Source organism: Phascolarctos cinereus, unplaced genomic scaffold (assembly GCF_003287225.1).
Source record: "Phascolarctos cinereus isolate Bilbo 61053 unplaced genomic scaffold, phaCin_HiC Scaffold_3;HRSCAF=262, whole genome shotgun sequence".
NCBI classification, from domain to species: Eukaryota; Metazoa; Chordata; class Mammalia; order Diprotodontia; family Phascolarctidae; genus Phascolarctos; species Phascolarctos cinereus.
Window position 1 is genome coordinate 75,098,945 of NW_027555736.1, and position 23,144 is coordinate 75,122,088.

The 23,144-nt window shown below is 36.5% G+C and overlaps 1 protein-coding gene across 2 annotated transcripts in view; it reads left to right on the forward strand.

Annotated features, from left to right (window-relative positions):
• TM9SF3 (transmembrane 9 superfamily member 3) overlaps nucleotides 1–23,144 on the forward strand; it is a 79,492-nt gene that overhangs the window by 14,709 nt on the left and 41,639 nt on the right. The window contains exons 2-5 of one of the 2 annotated variants that reach the window (XM_020996769.2): nucleotides 4,299–4,494; nucleotides 10,356–10,475; nucleotides 18,879–19,039; nucleotides 20,110–20,187. In XM_020996769.2, coding sequence (XP_020852428.1) covers nucleotides 4,299–4,494; nucleotides 10,356–10,475; nucleotides 18,879–19,039; nucleotides 20,110–20,187 — 555 coding nt within the window. Of the gene's footprint in view, nucleotides 1–4,298; nucleotides 4,495–10,352; nucleotides 10,476–18,878; nucleotides 19,040–20,109; nucleotides 20,188–23,144 lie in introns of both variants that reach the window. The other variant, XM_020996770.2, reaches the window with a different exon arrangement.

Sequence of the window (23,144 nt, forward strand, 5' to 3'; positions counted from 1 at the left end):
CGTGAATTTGTGGTTCTGAGCAGATGCTCTCTGAGCATTGGTTTCCTTGTCTGTAGTATAATAATACTTATACTTTCTATCTCAGATTATTGTGAGGATGTTACTTTTTTTGAGTAAACTTTAAAGGTCTATACAAATATGAACTATATATAGAATGAAAGAAAGATGTTAGTTGAAGATGACTGCAAGTGTTAAGCCTGGGTGAATGGAAGAATTGTTGTGTCATAGAAAAAAATAGGATAATTGGAAGGAAAGATGTTTGACTAGGTAAATGGTAAGTTTTTTCTTGTGACAGATTGAGTGGAAATGTCTAGTAACAAACTGGATGTAAAGGCCTGAAAACTTATATGACATACCAGGATTGGAGAAAGAGATTAAGGAGGCATCAACGTGATGGTAATTGTGGAACAGCTCTCTCAGGAAGACAGTACAAAGGGAAGTGGAGTTGAGCATTGTCTCATACATTGCTTAAGTCAGAAGAGAAGCTGGTGGCAATAGCTGCAAACATATGATTATTTCCTCTAACATATATGTAAAATGTTACTTTATATTTGATACTGTTATAAAATTAATTGTGTTTAGATGGAAAAAAATTGAGGCAATATTTTTAGAAGCGGGAAAGTTTTGTTAGGAATAGTATTTAGAGCTAGAAGGGACCTTAGAAGTCATCCTACCTCATTGATAAGGAAACTGAGTCCCAGAGAGGTGATGACTTACTTAAAGTCGAAGAATAAGTAGCGTACAGCCTGAGTTTGTATCCAGGTCCTTTGACTCCACATCCATATTTTTCTTCTTGTTAAATTTCATTTTTGTTCATGAATTATATACTAAAATTTATTCCACTCAAAATTAGAGAATATTAGAGTTGGAAGGGACCCTTAGAGATCATCTGATCTAAATCAGTTTACAGATGAGCAAATTAAGACGCACAGTCTCACAGCTAGATTTGGGGCTAATCTGAAGCTAGGGGCTGGTATCCTGATAGAAGTCAGTTTTAGTGGATTATCCCTTCCTTTCAGTGTGCTTTGTGAATTTCATGAATTTAGTGCATTTGCAATTCAACCTACTTTACTTTTAAACTACATTTTTATTGTCCTTTTATCTTTTATTAATTTATTTTGATTTATGAACAATCACTTCCATAAGCTTTTGAGTTTTAAATTTTTCTCATTCCCTCTCCATCTCCCTCTCCAAGACGGGCACGCAATCTGATATAGGTTATACATATACATTCCTGTTAAACATATTTTCACATTATTGATATTGTAAGTAAGAATTAGAACCAATAGGAGGAACCACCAGAAAGAGGAAACAAAACACAACAGAAGAAAAAAAAATAGCAAATAGTATGCTTCATCTGCATTCAGACTCCATGGTTCTTTCTTTGGATGTGGATAGCATTTTCCAAAATGATGCCTTAGATCCTCGTATTGCTGAGAAGGGTTAAGTCTATCAACGTTAGTCATTGCACGATGTGGCTGTTACAGTGTACAACGTTCTCCTGGTTTGTCCTTTTATTTTTACAGAAGCTTTATTTCCTGCTGAATTCTTCTCACTTTCCCCTTTTAGAGAGCCATGCCTTCTAATAGGGGGTAGAGACTAGACCTGTGATTTCAATGATATATGGAGCTCCTTCTTAAGGAAATTTCTTCTTTTAATGCTATTCAGCACCTTCTCTGCATCTTAGAGTCTTAGTCTGAAAGGTTAAATGACTTGCCCTGGGTCACACAGCTGAGGAGGGAGTTGAACACATCCCATTCTTCCTGGTTTTGACTTTGGCTCCATACTACTATGCCATACTGTGAAATCAACCAGTTTATTGAAAAAAGATTCTGTTTACTTTAACATAGATTTTTGGGGGTTTTTTTGCCATTGAGAACTATTAATCATGTTTGCACTTCACAACCTCCTACATTATTTGTTCTTTGTGATTTTAAGGACTTGGTTTTGTAAATTTCCTTTTATTTAAAAAAATTTTTTTTGCTACTATAACAGAAACTATTAAAGTAACCAATATCCTAGAGTGGAAGGTGGCTGTAAACATTCTTTCCCAGTATGCTGTGATTGTGCTTTAGGCAGAAGGTATTTTACAGGGAATAAAAGTTGATTAGAAATTGATGTTAAAGGTACAGAGCTAATAACCATGTATGTAAAGATACTATATTATGGCATATCAGTGAATATAAAGAGCCAAGTAAAGATCCCTGGGAAGTATTCAGAGCTAGAGAGTAGGTTTGGGATTAGGTATAGCATCTGGCAAAGTAAAAACTAATGATGAAGGAATGCTTGGAAAGATATGAGCATTAGAATAGAAAAAAATAGCTTGAACCAGAAATAATGGACAAGTAGATAGAGTTAGTAACAGGCACAATTTGAATAAGGTACTTTTTGACTTTATTCCTGTGGTGCTTGTATCAATATTGAAGTCCACAGACTTTCAGTATAGGAGAGAGGCATGTAGTTTTAATGTCTGCCTCTTTTGAATTTTTGTGCTATTTAAGTTGGTTTAACTTGTTACGTATCTTTATTTTTATATGCTTAACTTACGTTAATTTTTGAATTAACCAAGTAGCTAAAAAATTATAGAAATTAAAAACCAGAAGGAATCTTGGTGTCTTAGTCCAACCCTCTCATTTTATAATGAAGAAACTAAGATTCAGAGGGATTGTTTTTTCCTACATCAAACCGGGTAGTTAGTGACTATTAGAACTAGTACCTAGATAGATAAATTGATGAATGATAGATCTTATAATGAGATGTTGAGGGAAATATATGACTAATAAGAATAATGACTGAATTTATGTAAAGCATTATTTACAAAGTACTTTCACCACAACAATCCTATGAATTAAAAACTGCAGATGCAATGAGGACACTCAGGTTTTTAGAGTTTATGTGGTTTACCTTTGGTCATACTGTGTTGGAACTGGAACTGAATCTTTTAAGGCTTATATCAGGGGAAGACAGTACTGGGAAAGATTAGCGCTGGCTAGATGTATGAATTCTAGTATGCATACTGGAAGGTGTGTAGAAGACTAAAGATGACATTCCATAATTTGTTTTCCTTGTTAATATCTTGTTTATTGGTGAAGGATACTAGTAGCTAAAATTAGGTTTTTGGACTATCTTTCAATCTTGTTTCTCTTTTCCCTGTCCTGTGTAAACGTGGATAATAAAATAGGCTCTTGGTGTTAATACTATTGCTGTAACACTATATATTCCTTTTTCCCCAGTTCAGTGTTGATGGCATTTATTAAATGTGCTCTGTACTTCGAATACTCTTGGGGATACAAAGATAATTAAGACTGTACCACTGAGGTCTATTCATTTTAGTAGGAGGGAAAGTATACACACATGTATATGAGGACAAGCCTGTGTGTGTGTGTGTGCGTGTGTACATACGTATGTACGTACATACGTACATATACAAATATCTATATTAGATAGAATGGGAAAAGTTCCATGAAGATATAACTGCTCTGCTGAGATGCCCTCCCAGGATAATCTAATCACTCCAAATCTCATCATCATGCTGCTAACTTAATTCCTTCCCACTTGCCTCAGCCTCCTTTCCCTTATTGGCGGGCTGGAGGGTGGAACCTCTGCCAAAGCTTTCCTAAGGAGACAGCTTGTTGACTTTCCATCTTCAGCTCTCTTTGCAACATGATGCTCACGGGCTCCCCTCCTCCCATTCTTTTTATGTTTTGTCTTCCCCTGTTAGATTATAAAGGGACAGCTAGGTGGCTCAGTGGATAGATCACTGGACTTGGAGTCAGGAAGACCTGAATTCAAATCTAGCCTCAGACACTTAACTAGCTGTGTGACCTTGGGCTAGTCATTTGACTTCTGTTTGTTTTAATCCACTGGAGATGGAAGTGGCAGACCACTCCAATATCTTTGCCAAGAAAACCCCATGAATAGTGTTAGTATGATATTGTCCATAGGGTCACAAAGAGTTTGACATGACTGAGCAACAAACAACATGAGGTTGTAAACTTCTTGAGGGTAGGGACTGTCCTTTTTCTTATTTGTATCCCCAGCACCTGACAGTGCCCGACACAGAGTAGGTGCTTAGTAAGTGTTTATTGAATGGAATAATAGATCCTTTGGGCTGTTATAACTAAAGTTCTGACAAATCTTTGAGGTGGTTTACAGTATGATCATATGGAAGATAGGGTTTTATTAAGATTGGAATGTATTTGGTCCCTTATTTTAGCTTAGATGTTTCTGCCCCCCAAAATGCTGTACTTTAACAAATTAAGTTCATAATTTTATATTCTAATCTGTTTTCTTTTTAGTACCAAGATAAAGAAGAAGTTGTTTTATGGATGAATACTGTAGGACCATACCACAATCGCCAAGAAACATATAAATACTTCTCACTTCCTTTCTGTGTGGGATCGAAAAAAAGCATCAGCCATTACCATGAAACACTGGGAGAAGCACTTCAAGGAGTTGAATTGGAGTTTAGTGGCCTAGATATAAAATTCAAAGGTAAATATTTCAGAATTTGTAAATTATAAATTGAGCACTAAGAAATGCTTTAATCTGTAAGATAAATATTTACTTAGAAAATTCTGCACGTGATTTAATAAAGATTTCCATTGAAACATTTTGAAAAAACTTAGTAGCTAGACTACTTTTGTAATCTGTTTAGGAAATTTAGAAAAATGTTTTCATAGAGTTTAAGTGATATTTTTTTTCTAGCAACCTGCAAATATTCTTTGAGTTAATAGGAAACTGTATTGAGGGAACTGGGTATGGATGGTTAGCTTGGAGAAGAGAATACTTTACTGTCTTCAGGTGTTTAAAGGACTATCCTATGGTGGAAAGATTTGGCTTGTTTTGTTTGCTTCCACAAGGCAGAGCCAGGAGCTGTGAGTGGAAAATGTAAAGAGACCAATTAAGGATTGCTGTCAGGAAGAACTGTTAATAGTTAGAGCTGCCCAGCAGTGGTTTGGGTTGCTTTGTGAGGTGATGGAGTGGGAGGGGAAGCGTGTGATAAGTTCTTGCTCTGTGCTGAGCACTGGGGATACAAATAGGACAGCAAGGATGTGCCAGTGTTCAAATTGGTCACATTCTCATTGGATGAAACATCACGTAAAGGAGGGTGCATTTTCACAACAATTGGAATGACTCAGTGGCTTTCAGGGCCTGGCAGCAAAGTAGCAGGCAAGATAGTGGGGCCATGAGGACTATAGGGAACAATAGCAGGGGAAATCCGGGATTCCTCTGGAAGCGATGGCAATAAGATAGGGTGTCCAGCATTGGTGGAGAGTGGATAATATGCCTTTTGTCGGGAAAAGGGAAAGATTGACTGCTGGTGGTGCTCATCTGTCCTCATTCCTTTTTTTAGGCTAGGGCAGGGGAAGGGAAGGTCCTTCCCCTCTTTGGTGGTTGGCTACTGGTGGTTCTGGTCTGCTTTGGGGTAGATAATATTTAAATATGTAGGAGCTAATGAGATTACTAGGAAAGGACCCAGGACAGCAAGAGCTTTGGACTTACCCACAGTTAAGGGATGGGATGTAGATGATGATTTATTTAGCAGGTAATAATAATGAATCAGACAAGAGGAAGAAGACCTGGAGAGAATAGTGTCAGAAAAACTCAGGAAGGAGGGTTAAACAGTGTCAGATGCAGAGGAGTCAGTAAAGTTGAGGATTTAGTGATTAAAGATCATTGGTAATATTGGAGAGAGCTATATGAGTTGAATGATGAGGTCAGAAGCCAGATTGAAAAAGATTGAGAAGTGAGCTACAAAGAGATTTTGCACTTTGAATGAATGGAATATTTGCTTAGGAGCTGGAGGAAAGAATAGTTATGACATGATGACAATTTTTTCATTTTTAGCTCCTTTTTTGTGTATTGAATACCAAGTCTGATTTTTTTATTTACCTAGAAGCTTAATTATTTCTGAATTATATCCATATATTTGATTGAATTTAAGTTCCTTAAGAGCATGGACTGTTTCATTTTTGTCTTTTTATCCCTAGTGCCTAGAATAGTTGCAGTTATATAGTTTAAAAAAGCATTGGCAGTGTGATTTGGTAGGGGGAAGCACTGTATTGTCAGAGTACTTGGGTTCACATTCTCATATTGCTACTAAATGCCTTTGTGACCTTGGAGAAATGTGTGTGTGTGTGTGTGTGTGTGTGTGTGTGTGTGTGTGTGTGAGTGAGAGAGAGAGAGAGAGAGAGAGAGAGAGAAAGAGAGAGAGAGAATTGATTGTGTTCCTCAAGAAAAGTCATCTATTGTACCTAATTCTTTGGTCATTTTTCAACAAATTCTTTAGAATTTCCATATTCAAATCACATAAAAACTTGTGATTTCATCACCATAGGCTCCTTTCACTGATGTAGATACTAAGCTACCTATAACTTAGTATCTTTGTGAGTTTTGGGAAGCCCAGGATGGGAAATGACTTGCCCATGGTCACCTAGTTAATATGGGTCAGAAGTGAAATCTGAAACCATGTCTTCTTGACTTCACATCCAGCATTCTCTTCTATCCATTATTATTGTGTTGCCTTATCATATAGTGCAAGGAAAGAGTGCTGGATTTGGAGTAATTGGATTTGCATTGAAATCTCAGTTCTGCCACTTAACTACCGAGGTAACTGAGTCACCTTATTTCTATGGGCCTTTCTAAACCTCTGTAAAATGAGAGAGTTGAAGAAGATGACTTTTTTTGGGATCATAATTCCAGATTCCTTTCCAGAATAATTGGACCAGTTCACAGTTTCACCAATAGTGTGTTAGTATGCCTGTCTTTGCAGCTCTTCCAACACTGACTGATTGAATCATTTGTGACCTTTGCTAATTTGGTGGGTAAAATCTCAGATATTTTGATTAGCATTTCTCTCATTATTAGTGATTTGGACCAGTCTTTCATATGGTTTGCCAATAGTTTGTTATTTTTTGAGAACTATTTTTGGACAACTTTTTATATGACTTATTAACAAGTTTACTTAAAAATGGTTTATTTCATAGGATCAGAATTACAGATTTCAAGACCCATTTCTCCTTTAGGAGCTTGTGCATTTTATTCTGATAGATATGTTATCAGTTCCACATAGATTTTGAATGTTGTATCTTTATGTGATACTTGTGCTGCAGACATCTTCTTTAATCTGTTTCCTTTTATTTTAGAGATGCTACTTTTTGTTGAGTTTTTTTAATCTGTATAATCTCATTAAAAATTTCTTTTAATTTTTTTGGTTGATGAAAAATTTTCTTTTTCTCCATAGTTGAGGTGAATAGATCATTTTCTTTTTTTCTTTTAGTTTGTGTGTTGATTTAAAAAAATAAAATCTTTAGTGAAGTTAAAGTTTTTATAGTATATGTGTGGTGTGAGATTTGCCCCTGAACTCAATTTTTGCCATATAACTTTACAAATGTACTATCAGTTTTTTTAAAAAATGAGTTTTTATTGATATCTTTGGCTTTTATATCACCATAATTTCCTCCAGTGTCCCTCCTTCCATATGTAGAGCTATCCCATATATAACAAATGATATTTTTTTTAAGGGCAAAAAGAAGAAAAGCAGCATAACTATTCAGTTTATTGAAAAAGTCTGAAAATACTCTATCTTCCAAACTAACACATAACTAAAAAACATATAGAGAGGCTTTTTGTGTAGTGTGTACACAATAGACACTTGTATTAAATTGTCTGCTTTCCTCCTGGTAATACAACTTCAAATAATTTTTACCTTAGAAAAATTTGAAAAATTTATGTGTCCTACTTATGGCTTTCCCACTTCTGCAGAAGAGTAGGAAGGGGGGTATCTCCTCATATTTCTTTCTTTCTTTTTTTTTTTTGAGCCATGTAATTCTGCAACATTTACTTTTGATAGTTTTTTTTGGTTTGTTTTTTCTTTTTACACTGTCGTAAGCCCTTGTGTAAGGGTCAGCTAGTTGGCACAATGGCTAGAATGCCGGACCTGGAATCAGGAAGACTGAGATCTTCCTGAGGTCAAATCTGTCTTCAGACACTTAGTAGCTGTGTGACTCTAGGCGAGTCACTTAACCTTATTTGCCTCAGTTTTCTTACCTGTAAAATGAGCTGCAGAAGAAAATGGCAAATAACTTCAGTATCTTCGCCAAGAAAACCCCAAATTGCGGTCACGAAGAGTTGTACACAACTGAAAAAACGACATAACAACAACAGTCATTGTGTATGTTGTTTTTTCTTGAGTTCTACTTAACTCTTAATCAGTTTATTTAGATCTTTTCATGTGTCTCTGTATTCATCATATTCATTTCTTTCAGCACGATAATATTGTTATATTCAAGTGCCAAACTTTGTTTACTCATTCTCCAATTGACGTGCATCTGTTTTGTTTCCAATTCTTTGCTTTCATAAAAAGTGCTGCTATAAATAGTTTGTTGTATATGAGGAATATTAGGACTTTCTTCTTAAAGTGGCCTTCTTGGGGTGTAAGCCCATAAGTATATGGAGTATAAATAGCGGAATCTCTTGGTCAGAGAGTTTGGATATTTTAGTCAATTTATTTATGTGATTCCAAATTCCTTTTCAAAATGGTTTTACTGATTCATAGTTCTACCAGGAGTACGCTAATGTGGCTATCTTCCTCCAGCCCCTGCAAGGGGGGTTGAATATTCCTAACTTTTGTCCTTTTGTGAGATGTAAAACTTCAGAGTTGGTTTAATTTGTATTTCTTTTATTATGAATGATTTGGACCATTCTTTCATACGGTCGTTATAATGGTTTGCAATTCTTCTTTTGAGAACTGTTTGTATCCTTTCACCATTTATTGGGCCCCGGCAGGTTTTGGTTTTGGTTTTGGTTTTGGTTTTGGTTTTTTTGGAATAAGGATTCCAGTCCCTAGGGGTGGTTAATTATGGCTCTTATCATTGATTTTTTTTATATACAGTAGGTTCTGTTTGTAAGTTCTCTATTTTGTGAAGAGCTCTTCATAAAATATCTGTGTAAGAGGGCATATCATAAAGTTGAGAGAAGGGTTATATAAGATTAAAAAGGTTTATCATTCATAATCAAAGAGACTATTATAAGATAGAATGGAAGTTCATATCATATTGACTTCTCTGTCTTCTGCACCTTAGAAGAGAAGAATTGTAATGTTAATGTGTTTTTAAGTTGGGAAGAGCCAGTGGAGGAGAAAAGCCTAGAAAAATTTGCTCATTGTCATATTATTTGGTCTCCTGAGCCCATTATTTGAAACAGTTTATGTTATTGCAGTCTTATCTTCATAAGCACATTTTTATTATTCCCTCACACTTTCCTAACCTGTTTTTAAAAAATGTATATTGATGTCATTTGTTTTTACATCACCTATGTTTTCCATTATATTCTTCCTTACCTCCTTCTAGAGAGCTATCCCTTATAAAAATTTAACAAAACTAACCAAAATATAAAAAAAAAAGTCTGGTATTATATTTGGTCTTCCACATCTTTGGTTCCTCTGGGGTAAGGTATCTTCTCATATCTTCTTTGGGGCCTAGCCTGGTCATTATAATTTCACAGTATTCAGTTTTGATTGTTTTGTTATTCTTTCTGTTTATATGATAGTCATATATGTTGTTTCCCAAGGCAGCTACATGGCATAGTGGATAGAGTGCCAGTCCTTAAGTCAGGAAGACTCATCTCCCTGAGTCCAAATCTGGCCTTGGACACTAGCTCTGTGGCAAGTCACTTAACCCTCTGTGCTTCAGTTTCCTCATTTGTAAAATGAGCTGGAGAAGGAAATGGCAAACCCTTCCAAATCTTTGCCAAGAAAACCCCAAATGGGGTCACAAAGAGTTGGACACGACTGAAACAACTGAACAACAACAGTGTGGGTTCCCTGGTTTACCTACTTTGTATGTTGTGTTCACATAAGTCTTTTCCGTGCTTCTCTGTATTCATGACATTTATTAAAATATATGCTTCTTAAGGAAGATTTCTTTAAAATATACACACATAGTGCTTTCATCTTTGTTGGTAGTTTGAGAATGAATTTACCAGCCACAGTTAAATAATTTAGTGGCTGAAAGAAAAATTACTTTAATAAAAAATCATTTTATGGGTAAAATTGAAAACCATAATTTTAAAATACATTCTTCTTTCAGAATTATTAAATAACTTCAGATTAGTCTTTTTAAGAATAAACCGATGATCTATTCATCCTTATTAAAGTTGGTAGGCAGTATATTGATCATTCTAGTCTTATCTTACCATTATTCCTCTCCTATTTTACAGAAGATAAAACTGCAGAAAAGTTGTTAAATCAGAAAATAACAAGCATAGGGGAAATGACTTTTTTCATGTGTGTTTTTCATTGTATACCTCACAAATAAGTTTGTGGTCTAATTAGACTATTTTAACTTAAGCAGATGACGTGCAGACCAACTACTGTGAGATTGACTTAGACAAAGCAAAAAGAGATGCTTTTGTATATGCTATCAAGAATCACTACTGGTACCAGATGTACATCGATGATTTACCAATATGGGGTAAGTAATATACAATTTAAAGTGTATTTTGACATTTTCATGATCAGCATTATTTATTTAATCACTTTGCACTGAATCGGTTACTGCCTTTAGTGATTAAAGTAATTCTCTACTCTGTACATGTTTACATTATGTATAAAAATAATTTATTTACCATGTTGTCATAGTCCCCTATTACTAATTATGAGTAAGCATCATTCTTATTAAGACTGAATTATGAGAAAACTAAATCCAACATAGACCTTCCAAAGAAAACAACACATTTTACAGAGTGAAACAAAGTTAATTTGAAATTCAGAGGTTTAAAATAAACTTGAAGTTAAAGTAATTTTGAGGTGATTGTTTCATACAATGGAAAGGTGGGTTTAAATATGATCTGGCTAATGTTGGCTCTTGATTAGTAATATGGTATGGTTAAGCTCTTGTGAATATCCTTAGTTTTGCTGTTTCTTAAGTTTTTTCCCAAAAATTCATGTTCGATTTAAATACTTTTCAAACAGTTAGCCTTTGATAAGCTATGCTAGTCAGGGAGTTTAGTGTATAAAATTCATAATGATATATAATCCAAAAGTTATTTAGCTTTAGAGTATTTTTGGACTTAGATTTGAATTTTTAAGTGCCTGCTGTTCCTGAAATATATAGTGCTTATAAAATATGCTGTGAAAATCTGACTGAGGAACATTTGGAAAGTTGTCTGGCTTCCTCATTCAGTCCCATTCAGTTATTTGCTGTTTACCAATCTCTCCATACTGGATAGGAATACATAAAATCTTCTATTAGGCAAATAAAGAACACCCAAACTTAACCTTCCTAGTTTAAGCAGACATTCTGTTTAGTTCATCCTTTTCCTCGGCTAGGGGAAGTAGGGGTAGATGGAAATGAGGGCAGCAATTAATGTTTTGGTTTAAAAAGCCTCTTCCTAGTAACTGAGTTAAATATAGGGCAGGAACTTTAAACTTTGGCTCCAGATTACATTTATTACATTTTAGCTGATTCAGCAGTTAATTTCATCTTATAAAACTAAGACATTAAAAAAACCATTTACGTAGCCTTTGAGGCAACATGTCTACCTTTTGGTAAGAAGACAAATGTTTAGTTTTAGCCCGAAGGTGAGAAATTTTTATTTAAGCAAAATATTTGTGGCTTAGATTAGCATAAATAAGTGTGTACCAAATACAAATTACACAGTCAATTATCTGGGGTTTTTCACAGGCAATTTCTGTTGACTGTGATACTCTTAGACTATGGACAGGGACAAATCTAGGGATCATTATTCTCTCTTAATTGCTTTAAATTGTGAGTGAGTAGCCATGCCATTCAAGCAGCCTTCCATGAAAACTGAGCGTTTGGTTTTGTGTTGTAATCACATAACATTTTCAGTGTGGTTAGCCTGGCATACACTTACTAATATACATAATTGTTGTTTTGAGTGGTGATTATGTGTGAATAGTAAACAGTTCCCATAAATGTCCATACAGAGTATTATGGTGACAGCATGATGTAGTTGAATAAGCCTTGGATTTGGTATCAAAACAACTGGGTTCAACTCCCAGCTACGTTGCTTGGTCTGTGACCTTGGGCAAATCACTTCTTTCTGGGCCTCATTTTCTTTTTCTGTAAAATGAGATTGTTGAACTACATGATCTCAGAGATCCCTTCCAGATCCCAATAGTCTGTTCTTCTCAGACAAGGTTCTTTTTTTAAAAGTTTTTCTCATATATATATATATATATATTTTCCCAGTTACATGTAAAAAACAATTTTTAACATTCTTTTTTTTTTAAATTTTGAGTTCTAAATTCTCTGCCACCCTCCTCTCACCTCTCCTTGAGAAAGTAAGCAGTTTGACGTAGATTGTACATGTGCAGTCGTTGCAGAACATATTTCCATGTTAGCCATGTTTTGAGAGAAAACATAGACCAAAAAAACCCCAAACAAACCAAAATTCCTAAAATAAAGTAAAAAATGCTTCCATCTGTCTTAAGACTCCTATCAGTTCTTTCTTTGGATGTGGATAGCATTTTTCATCATAAGTCCTTTGAATTGTCTTGGATCATTATATTGCTGAGAATAGCTAAAGTCATTCACAGTTGATCATTGTACAATATTGCAGTTACTGTGTACACTTTTCTCTTGGATCTGCTTATTTCACTTTGCAGCAGTTCATATGAGTCTTTCCAGGTTTTTCTGAAAATATCCTGCTTGTCATTTCTTTTAATACAGTAGTATTCCATCACAATCATATTCCACAACTTGTTCAGCCAGTTCACAATTGATGGGCATCCTTTCAGTTTCCAGTTCTTTGCCACCACAAAAAGAGCTGCTATAAATATTTTTGTACAAATAGAGTTCTTAACCTCTTGGATCCTAAACTTCCTAATCTCTAATCTGTAAGGTTCCTTCTAGCTCCAAATCCTGTGATTATTTATGGGGTTTGCCAGGTTTGAGGAACACAGGAGAATTGTGTCAAGTAGAAAGATGCTTGTAGCTTCCCTGAAGGATCTGATATTCCAGGAATGATTGTTATGCCTCTCCCCATCTATAGTTGAGGATAGAAATCTAAGTAAGGAATAGTAGCTTTGGGAGGAAGGCATATAAAGAAGAGTTTGATAAATGGAACTTCAGGCCCAGGTGGTCATTAACTTTGATCATCTTCCATTGTGGAGTGAAGGATACTGCCATGCCTCCATGTAAGTCTTAAGTTTTCCCAGGCCTCAGGTTTAATTCTGTTGAGTCTCAGTAATTGGGGGCATACCTGTTAGTCAAGGTAAGTTGAAACATCTAGGTTGTGAGAGATAACTATTTTCTAATTTTGACCTTAGCCTATATTGTCCCTTCCCTTTTTTCCAGAGGGCAAATGAAGATTCATTTCACTCATGCACTCCTGTCTTATGTTGTTTTTCTTTACTTGGAATGGCTAAGGAAAATGAGTCAATTGCATTTCTGGCTCTTTATTGACCTTAGGGATAGGCTGAGGTCTAGCAGTGTGTAACAAATAGCAGTGGTGGAGGGATTTTACACTGCCTTTTTCTGGGCCCTCTGGTACATTAGTGGAAACTATGCTAGGTACTAAGAAAAAGTTTTGGACTTAATGAGTTAAGAGAACATTGTTACTTAAAGCACAAAAGTAGCCCAAACACAGAACCTGAAGTTCTAAGGTATAATTTAAATTCTCACAGGACAGTGGCCTCCTGATTTATGAGGTGGCAGGTTATTGAGGGGAGTCCTCCAGCATTGGGCTTTGAGCTATTGCCTTTTCTTACCTCAGTGCTGTCCCTCTGCTTTGTGAAAAGTGGACCATGCTGTGCACATGGGCTATTCTTTAACATATATGGGAGTGCTCATAATTGCTATTGATAGTGACCAGTCACCACCTAGTAAGTCTTATAATGATATTCCAAGTTCTCTTTTTAAAACTGTTAATGACAGAGAGTTTCTCTAGAAGGTTGCCTTGGAAGCACATCTACATAAAATAATGGCATGGCCTAAGAAATTATCTGAATTTCTTAGTTCTTTGTGAATTGAAAACCAACAATCAATCAGCAAACCAACAAATTGTTTTTGGACTTCTGGTCTATATTCAGCATTGTGCTAGACTCTGAGACTGGTATAGACACAGATGACTCTCACAGCAAGCATATACATTAAGCAATGCGTAACAGTACTGGGTAACAAGTGATAAGTATTACTAGATTGTTAGTGCTAATTGGAATTCAGAGCAGGAAGTCCACCTGGAATAGTCAAGGCAGGTTTTTGGAGAAGGTAGAATTTAAGCTAGGCCTTTTAAGGATGGACCGGATTTGGATAGGTGAGGAGGATGTATCAGTCAGTTGAAATGTCATGAACTGAGATATGAGGAAGGAAAAGCAAAGGCCTTTTTGGAGGGCATTGAAGTAGGCCATTTGGTTGGAGAGGGGGTTTATACAAGAGAGTAACAGAAGATTGAATTTTATATGTGTTTACAGTCTGTTCCAGATCTCACTTTAGCCATGGGTGCAAGGCTGAGGTGTTTGCCCTTGTTTTGTAGGCAGTTGGAAGTCATATTCTAGGAGAGTGCAGGGAAAGCAAAAGGCTTCATTTGGAAGGTGTTGCTAGAAGTAGAGTTGGAGCGGGAGTGATTCCAGACATGTGATGTCACCAGTGCAAAAGTAGCAAGGTAGGCAACAGAGTGACATGTTTGAAGAACAGCAGGACTGGATTGTAAAAGAGTGCCAGAAATGGAATCATATGTGACAAAGTTGGAAAAACAGTTTGGAACCAGGTTATGAAGGGTTTTAAAAGTTAAACAAAGGAGTTTGTACTGATCCTTGAAGCGGGGCAGTCAGTGGAGTTTCTTGAGGAGGGCAGTGACATGGTCAGACTTACATACTTTGGGAAAATCTCTTATACAGTTGTGTAGAGGATGGATTGGAGATGAGAAAGGCTTGAGGTGTGTAGCGAGACCAATTGGGAAGCTATTCCAGTAGTCCGGGTAAGAGGTGAAGAGCATGTTTACTGGAGATGCTGTGGAGGTAGGACTGGTAAATTCTGACTATTAGATGTGTGAGAGGGAGAATGTGAGGAATCATGGATAATACCAGCGTTGTGTTAATGAGTGACTACAAGGACGGTAATACTCTGGACAGAAATAGGGATGTTTAGAAAGGATTTTGGGGAAAAGATGATAAGTTTGGTTTTGGACTTGCTGAGTTGGATATGCCTCCAAGAGATCCAGTTTGACTACATGCTTAAGAGAGGTACTGTAAAAAGTGTGTGTGTACGTACACACACACACACACACACACACACACACACACACACACACGTAATTATGCATAAATGTGTATGAATAAATATATATTTTTTGAAGTCTTTATAGAGATGATAATTAAACTCATGGGTGCTATTGAAGTTGGTCATCAAGTTAGAGAGTAGAGAGGAGGATTAGAAGAGGGCCCAGGGCAACCTCACAGAGTAATGTTATCAGAGTGGTGTCTTAGGGACATCAGTGTGGTATAGATTGTATAGGCTGGATTGAAGAGTATGTAAGACGCGAGGTATGGAGATTTTATAGGATAGTATTGCAATAGTCAAGGCAGAGGTGTTAAGGACCTAAACGCTGGTAGTGGCAGTGAGCATAAAAAGGAAAAAATAGATGTGAAGAATAGTGTAGGTCACATTTTGTATGACCTTCACTATGAAGAGAAATCAGTAGAGTTTGTAGATTAAGTAGATATTGGCAGGTTAAGAGGGTCAAAGATGATTCCAAGTTTTTGAATAGCCTGGATTGCTGGGAGCATGGTGAAGAACCTTTCTGAATCTGTTTCCTTATCTGTAAAATGGGAATAATAATAAGCTATTATCCTCACAAGCTTTTTGTAGATAGAGCTTGTGCATTGTAGTGCAATGTTGGACCTGGAATCGGGAGAGACATGGGTTTCAACCAGGTTTCTTACACTTTCTAGCTGTGTGAATGGGCAAGTCATTTAAACCCTCTGATCCTCAGAGGCTCTAATTATGCAACTAGGGGGCAAAGTTGATTTAGCTAGCTCTGGAGTGAGAAAGATCTTAGTTCAGATCTAGTCTCAGAAACTTAACTAGCTGTGTGACCGTGGGCAAGTCACTTAATTTCTATTTGTCCGAGTTTCCTCATCTGTGAAATGGGAATTTTAACAGCACCTACTTTGCAGGGTTATTGTGAGGATCAAATAATATAATAATTGTAAAGCACCTAGCACAATTTCTGGCATAGTAATCACTACATAAATATCAGCTGATATTATTATTTTATTATTATAAATGTAATGAGTGTTCTTTCAAATTTATTTCATTATATCATACTACCATATATACCATACTATACTGTGTGAACTTGGGCAGCTAGGTGATGCAGTAGATAAAGCCCTGGACCAGGAAGTCTTTGAAGTCCTTAATTTGAATCTAGCCTCAAACACTTAGTAGCTATGTGACCCTAGCTAAGTCACTTAACCCCTGCCTCAGTTTCCTCAATTGTAAAATGGGGATAATAGTAGCACCTGTCTTAGGTATGTTGGAGAATCAAATGAGATAATATATATAAAGTGCTACATAACTTTTAGCTATTATTATTGTTGCTGTTGGACAAGTCCATAACCTTTCTGAGCCTCAGTTTCTTTATCTATAAAATAGAAATAATAATTGTACTACTTCTTTCATAGGGATGCACTTGGCAAACCTTAAGATGCTATATAAAAGTGAATTGTTATTGTTCAAGGCCCAATCAATTCTGATTGGGCTTCAGCCAGAATCAAGGGAAGTCTTTATAAAATCAGTTGGTATTTGAAATGGTTCTTAACTTTTTTGCTATTATTTCAGTGGCAAAGATTAATTGAGTTATAGGCCATTAAAGTAGTAGAGAATGGCCTCCATTGCAAGTTAGTGTAAGACTGTTGCAAGTTAATGTAAAACTAGAGACCAAATAAATGCTGTGTATTGTGGTACCAAGTTCTAGTTCAGAAGAGCAGAGGTCTTCAACAAAGTCTTTATGGAAGAAACATTATTTGAGGATTTTGTAGGACCAGTAGCATTTGTAGCTGGAAAGGAGAAAAGCTGAATTTAGACAGACCCTTGCAGTCACCAAGGAAGCATCAGCCTAGACAGCAACATTGTCCAGTTGTGTGTTGTTGTGAATATAAGCATTAGAGCCATTCGCTTTTAGAAGGTGTGGACCTTCACAAAGGGCAGTTGATCTGGGATATGTACTTCCCGTATATTTTGCAGGGATTATATATATCAATGTGCCCAGAAGGAGATTGATTAGGACCTCTGGAATTCTTCTTTTGTTTCCTTAAGAGAGGTGTTATAATTACTTGACAAGGTTAATTCTTTCATAAGGTATGAACTCATCTTCTGTGCTTTTAACACCATGTAAAGGTGATTGAAACCTTTAGGTTTGATATTTGGAGTTAGGGAGACCTGGGTTTTTGTCCAGCTTTGCTACTTAATATTTTGGGATTTTAGTCAGCACTTTATCTCAGTGGTCCCCACTTTCCTTCATCTCTGTGGCCTTATCTGTAAAAACGATGGAGCTTCAGGTGATGATCTGTGAGCTACCTTCCAGTTCTAAATTTATGATCTCTATGATCCAGTGAAGGGGTTTTAGGAAAAAGGAAAGGAAGGATTGAGAGAGAGTGTGCAAAACCCTGGACATACGGTTTGTGGAGGTGACAATGAGAAGACCAGCTTGGTTAATGGAAAGTAATTTTGTATCCCCTGCCACCCTCTTAGTGCTTAGTGTAGTGTTGGGCACATGATTAACGCTCAGTGAATACTTTTGAATGAGTTAGTTCAGTTAGAAATTCTATAAAGCCTCTTTCATGTGCAATGAATGGAAGTAAGACACAGTTCCTGTCCTCCAGGAGCTTCAAATCTAGTAAGGAGGATACAGCATGTATGATACAGCATGTATGTCACTAACTATAAGTTAGTGTGTTCAGAGTATAATGAGAAATTTGAGGTTGGAGAGATCTTTTATAGCAAGGGCCTTCAGGAAACTGAAGTATTGGCCGAGAGGTTTGAAGGAATAGATAACTAGAAGTGTGACTGGTTGTTTTCACTTCTTATATTGACTTCTTACTGGTGTCTTTCATCACATCGTCCTTTGTATTTGCTTGTGTGTCTGGGGGAAATAGAATGATGGAGAATTCAGGAAATTTTAATTTTTATTCCAAGCTACCAAATGGCTTAATTATCCAAAAAAATCTCTCTCTCAGTATCTTTCATTTTTCATCAGAAAGTGTAACAACCCCTCTCCTACATCATAGGATTGTTATGTAATTTAAGAAGAGATAATAGATATGAAAATATTTTTAAAAGTAAAGATCTATACAACTATGAGTTGTTAGAGAGGGTAGGCCTTGTAAGCAGGAAGATTGGGGCTTAATTCCTACCTCTGATATATATTAGCTGTGTGACTGTGGATAAATCACTTAAGTCCTCAGTGCCCTTGGATGCTCTTTTAAGGCTCTAAATTATGGACAGATGGCTGTTCTGCATTGGTAGGGAGAGACTCCATACTGTGAATTTCCCACACTGATGAAATCATAGGACTGGATAGCAGAAATTTATATCGGATTTGAGGGATTCTCTTCCCTTCTAGTAGTAGTGATGGATTACACTGAACTGTACACCCAGTTGGCTTTATGACCTCTTGTCTGGAACTGTGGAGCAGTTTTTCTCTTCAATAAATTATTTGGCTTCTCTGAGGATCAACCCACACATACCATTGCCTCATTGGCCCTGGGCTAAATAGTATTTGTTACTTACATTCCTCCAAATGAATATTGTGGGAATTAAAAAATAGTAACATACTCTCACTTTGTAGGAAAACTAGAAAAAAGAGACTTTTATTGCATTGTAAAAATGTTAGCATTTTGTCTTTTATAGGTATTGTTGGTGAAGCAGATGAAGATGCTGAAGATTACTATCTTTGGACCTACAAAAGGCTGGAAATAGGTTTCAATGGAAATCGAATTGTGGATGTTAACTTAACTAGTGAAGGAAAGGTGAAACTGATAGCAAATACCAAAATCTCAATGTCATATTCAGTAAGTATTAAAATAATGTGCCATTCAGGGAGCAATATTTAGGTCATATCCCTTACAAACAGTTAAGTTTGTTCTGGATTTGAAGTAAATGAACAAGAAATTTGTTGTAACTAAATATTATAACTTTTATCTCTTTGATTTACCTGTTCCATCATCTCGAAATCAGGGTCTGATTAAGAAAAGGACATCTTGAGTACAGCTTTCTGTAGTGCACATAAATTTTGTTCTGCAAGACTTGCTCCCAGATATAACAAAATTTGACCTCAAAATTATCCTCTTAGGCTAGAAAAACTATGTACGTATTCACAATACGTAGTGCTTTATGTTATCTCTTTTCTGACATTGAGTGCTGATAGATACTCACCTTAAAGTTGGAGCATACTGTTGTTTGGCAGGGCAGATACAAACCAGATTGCAATTTCATGCTCCACTGGGTGGGATAGGATGTGTCGTTGAAATGTTCATCAGAGATGGGATTTTAACAGCCCTGGTGGCAAAATCTACTCATACTACTTTCTGGGATTGGGAATGGTAGAACAAAGAAAGTATAGGGAGAACCTCTCTTTTTTTCCTAGTTACATGGTAACTGGAAAGATGAACTTAGTAGTAGCCAATTTTTAAAGTCTTTTAAACATTGCATATATATATGTACCAGGGCAAATAATACTTGAATAATTTTACTTATGAAGGTTTTTTGGTGTCATTAAGTAGAAATAATTCAATCTAAAGTTTTCTTCATTCTTATTTTGGTTGAAAGTGATTTAATTTTAGATATTAAGCTTATCCCAGATTAAAACATTAGCCAACAATAAATAGATCTTGAAAACTGAAGAACTTTATCGCTATTAGAAGGTCCTTATAGGACAAAGTTAAAATGTGTTGATGTGTATAGAGAGGAATTTGCACTGACTTCTTTTTGTCATGCCTGTTTTTAAGTGCTAGTAATGGCAGCCACTCTCTGTCCTTTCTCTGGTTTCTTAATACTTGTAAATTTCCCAAAAAATTTCTTTAAAAGTTTGTCATCTGTTTCTTTGATTTTTGTGCATTTTTCACATTAAAATTTATTTCAGGTGAAATGGAAAAAATCAGATATAAAATTTGAAGATCGATTTGACAAATATCTTGATCCATCTTTTTTTCAACACAGGGTATGTAAATATTTTATGTATTTAAGACATTCAATGCATATTAATTTCTTTCACTTTTTTCCCATTGAACTGACTAGTGAAACTTGTAAGGCCATTCTTTGAAAATGAAACACATTAGATGTCACTGATAGGTTAATGACCATCCCTCTTTGAAATAAAACATGGTTCTTTGGAATCTTCAGTTTCTGTACTAGAACATTGGACTCTGTAGGGTGAGTAGATATAACATTTATTAAGTGCCTACTGTGTGCTAGGCTGCTGGTCCCTGTGCTGAGGATGTCTTGCTAGCAAGATCGTCCCTGCCTGTAAGAAGCTTACATCCTAAAGGGGAAATTGAGAACAGACAAAGGAGGTTCTGAGATGGGGGCATTTCCTGGAGGAGAAGGGAACAAAGAAGGGTGTGTGCTACAGGAAGGTGAGGTGAGGAGGGGAAAGGAAAAGGAGAGAGGGAAGGCTTCCTTACCTCCAAGTTGGAGGGCTCAGGAAGAAAGTCTGAGTGAGCACATGTTGGGTGTAAGGAAGTCATGGTGTTCTTGAGATGACTGGTGGAAGATCCCTAGAGAGAGCACCCAACCACCAGCTTAGGGTAGGGAAGATATGGATGGGAAACTGCTTCTCCCACCAGGTAGCTGTGAGACCCTAGGCCCATCAGTTAACCACCATGCTTCATTTTCCTTAGGAGTAAAACAAAAGGGCTGGATTTGAAGACCCCCGCTTCTTTTCTAGCTTTGAGTGTGTGACCCATAGCTGTAGTCCTAGAGTGTTAACAATGTCTTTTAGGTCGTGTATATTTTGCAGCTTTTTTAGAGTCTCCTAGTACTGAAAAAGTCATGTAAGTGTCTCCTCTCTGCAGGAAGGGCAATTTGGACTTAGCTTTGTGTGACTCCTTCATTAAAGGAGACATATGAGAGCTGGGGATAGAGGGATGCCACCATAGTTTGGAGACCTGGGGGGTAGAACCCTTTTTTTTTTTCTTCTGATCTTACTCTGCTCATAGCACAGGGCTTTTGGTGTTCCTAGGCTTTTGCCCATTCCTTCTATTCAGGTCCCAGGTTGAAGTTCCATCAAAACTTCAGGTAACCCATCCCTGTGTCTTATAAGACTTAATCATATCTCTTCAGAAGAAAGCAGAGCTTAAATTGTTTATATTTTTGGGGAGAAGCAGAAAGCTACCCCAGATAATCAGTGGAGTATTTTAACATATTGTCCCCCTGGCTCTAGCTTCTACCACAATCTCATTCGTTATTAGTACTGCTGATGCTTGCTAGAGGAAGTGGAAAACATGATAATCTTCCTCCCCTACTTTATATTTCCTCTTCCCTCAAATTCCTGGAAGCCCTTTGGGGAAGACATAAGCTTGCTAACGCAGGCCACCACCCCATAGTACTATGACTCCTCTGCTTCTGTACTACTCTTCTGATCACAATTTGGGTAGAGATGTACCTGTGATATTCCCACAAACATAGAAAGTCTCCAACTCCTGCTAGGTTATATTCCAAAAAGTGTTGTTAATTCAATGTTTTGTTGAAAAATAAGTTACTAATAATATTTAGGTCCTCATTCTGACTCACAAAACTTACATAAATGAAATATAATAATAGAATTATAGAACTGTGGAACTGAAGGGGATTTTAGTATTCCTCTAGTTTGGCTAATGTTGATATAACCCAGCTCCTCATTTAATATATACGGTAACTTGAAACTCGGGGAGGTAAGGTGATTTTCCCATGGTTATACTATCATTTAGCATATTCTTTCTTTAGGAAAAACTGTAGTTTCAAGAGAGCATACCATCCATTGCAAGAGAGAGCTCCTCTACCTTGCAGAATGAATCAAGGTTCTGTTGTTGGAATTGGCCGGAATGAAGGATATGATGGAGCAGCAGCAGCAGTAGCTACAGTGGAGGGAATATTGGCTTCTTTGGGAGGAATTGGGGGCAGTAGTAATAGTGGCTACAGTGGGAATAGCTGCTACAGTGGGTGCTTGTACTTATGTTGGTAGGAAAGTTTAAAAAGAAGTGCCAACACACCACTGACCTGCTAGTAATGAGCTTAAAATGCAGAGGTGTATATTTTCAGACATAGACAATGTGGGAATTTATTTTTGCTGTACTGTCCATATTTATGATGAGGGTTTTATTTTGTTATTTTTGTTAATTTTCTTCTTTTTGTTATTATTTAATTGAAGGGGGAGGTATAAAAGTTTTAAAAGGAAAAAAAGCAGGGGCCAAGTAGTGAACTCAGACTGTAATTTTGGCTTGGTCTACCAATGTCTCTTTATGTTTAGGAAGCTACTGGTTTATTTATTTGTTTGTTTGTTTATTGTCCTTAATCTGCCTTACCATGTTGGTTGAAATGTGTAGGCAGCCTCTGTGTGTTGTCATGAAATGAGTGGAGTCCAACAGATCAAATTGCAAGTCTCCTTTATGCTAACACTAGTCATGTAACTGTAGTTAATTTACTTAAAAACACTCAGAGCCTCAGTTTCCTAGTCTGTTAAATAGAGATCATGATGATTTCCTTGAGAGGCAGTGTGGCATGGCATTTAGAGAGCCAGCCTTAGAGTCTAGCAGGATGATCATGATTCAGATTCCATCTTTAATAGTAGTCACTCTGTGACCCTGAGCACTTAACGTCTCCACAACCCAGGGCCCAGAATACTTTCCAGCTGCAGAGGAAGTACTAGTCTCTCTTGTTAGATGGAATTTCCTCACTGCTAATTCTCCACTGATGACACCTCAAAGCTTGGCAAAAAACCAAAAACTGTATTTGTACTACTTAACTCACAGAATTTTGTGAAGAAAGTGTTGTAGATGGTAAGGTACTGGGTAAAGTGGGCTGTTATTATCGTCATTGCTTGTTAATAATAACTGATTTAATGTTTGCTTTTTAGTGTATTATGAAAAAAATAGACTTATTCTACTCTTGGGACCACTCGGTTAAGAAGAATAACTGCTG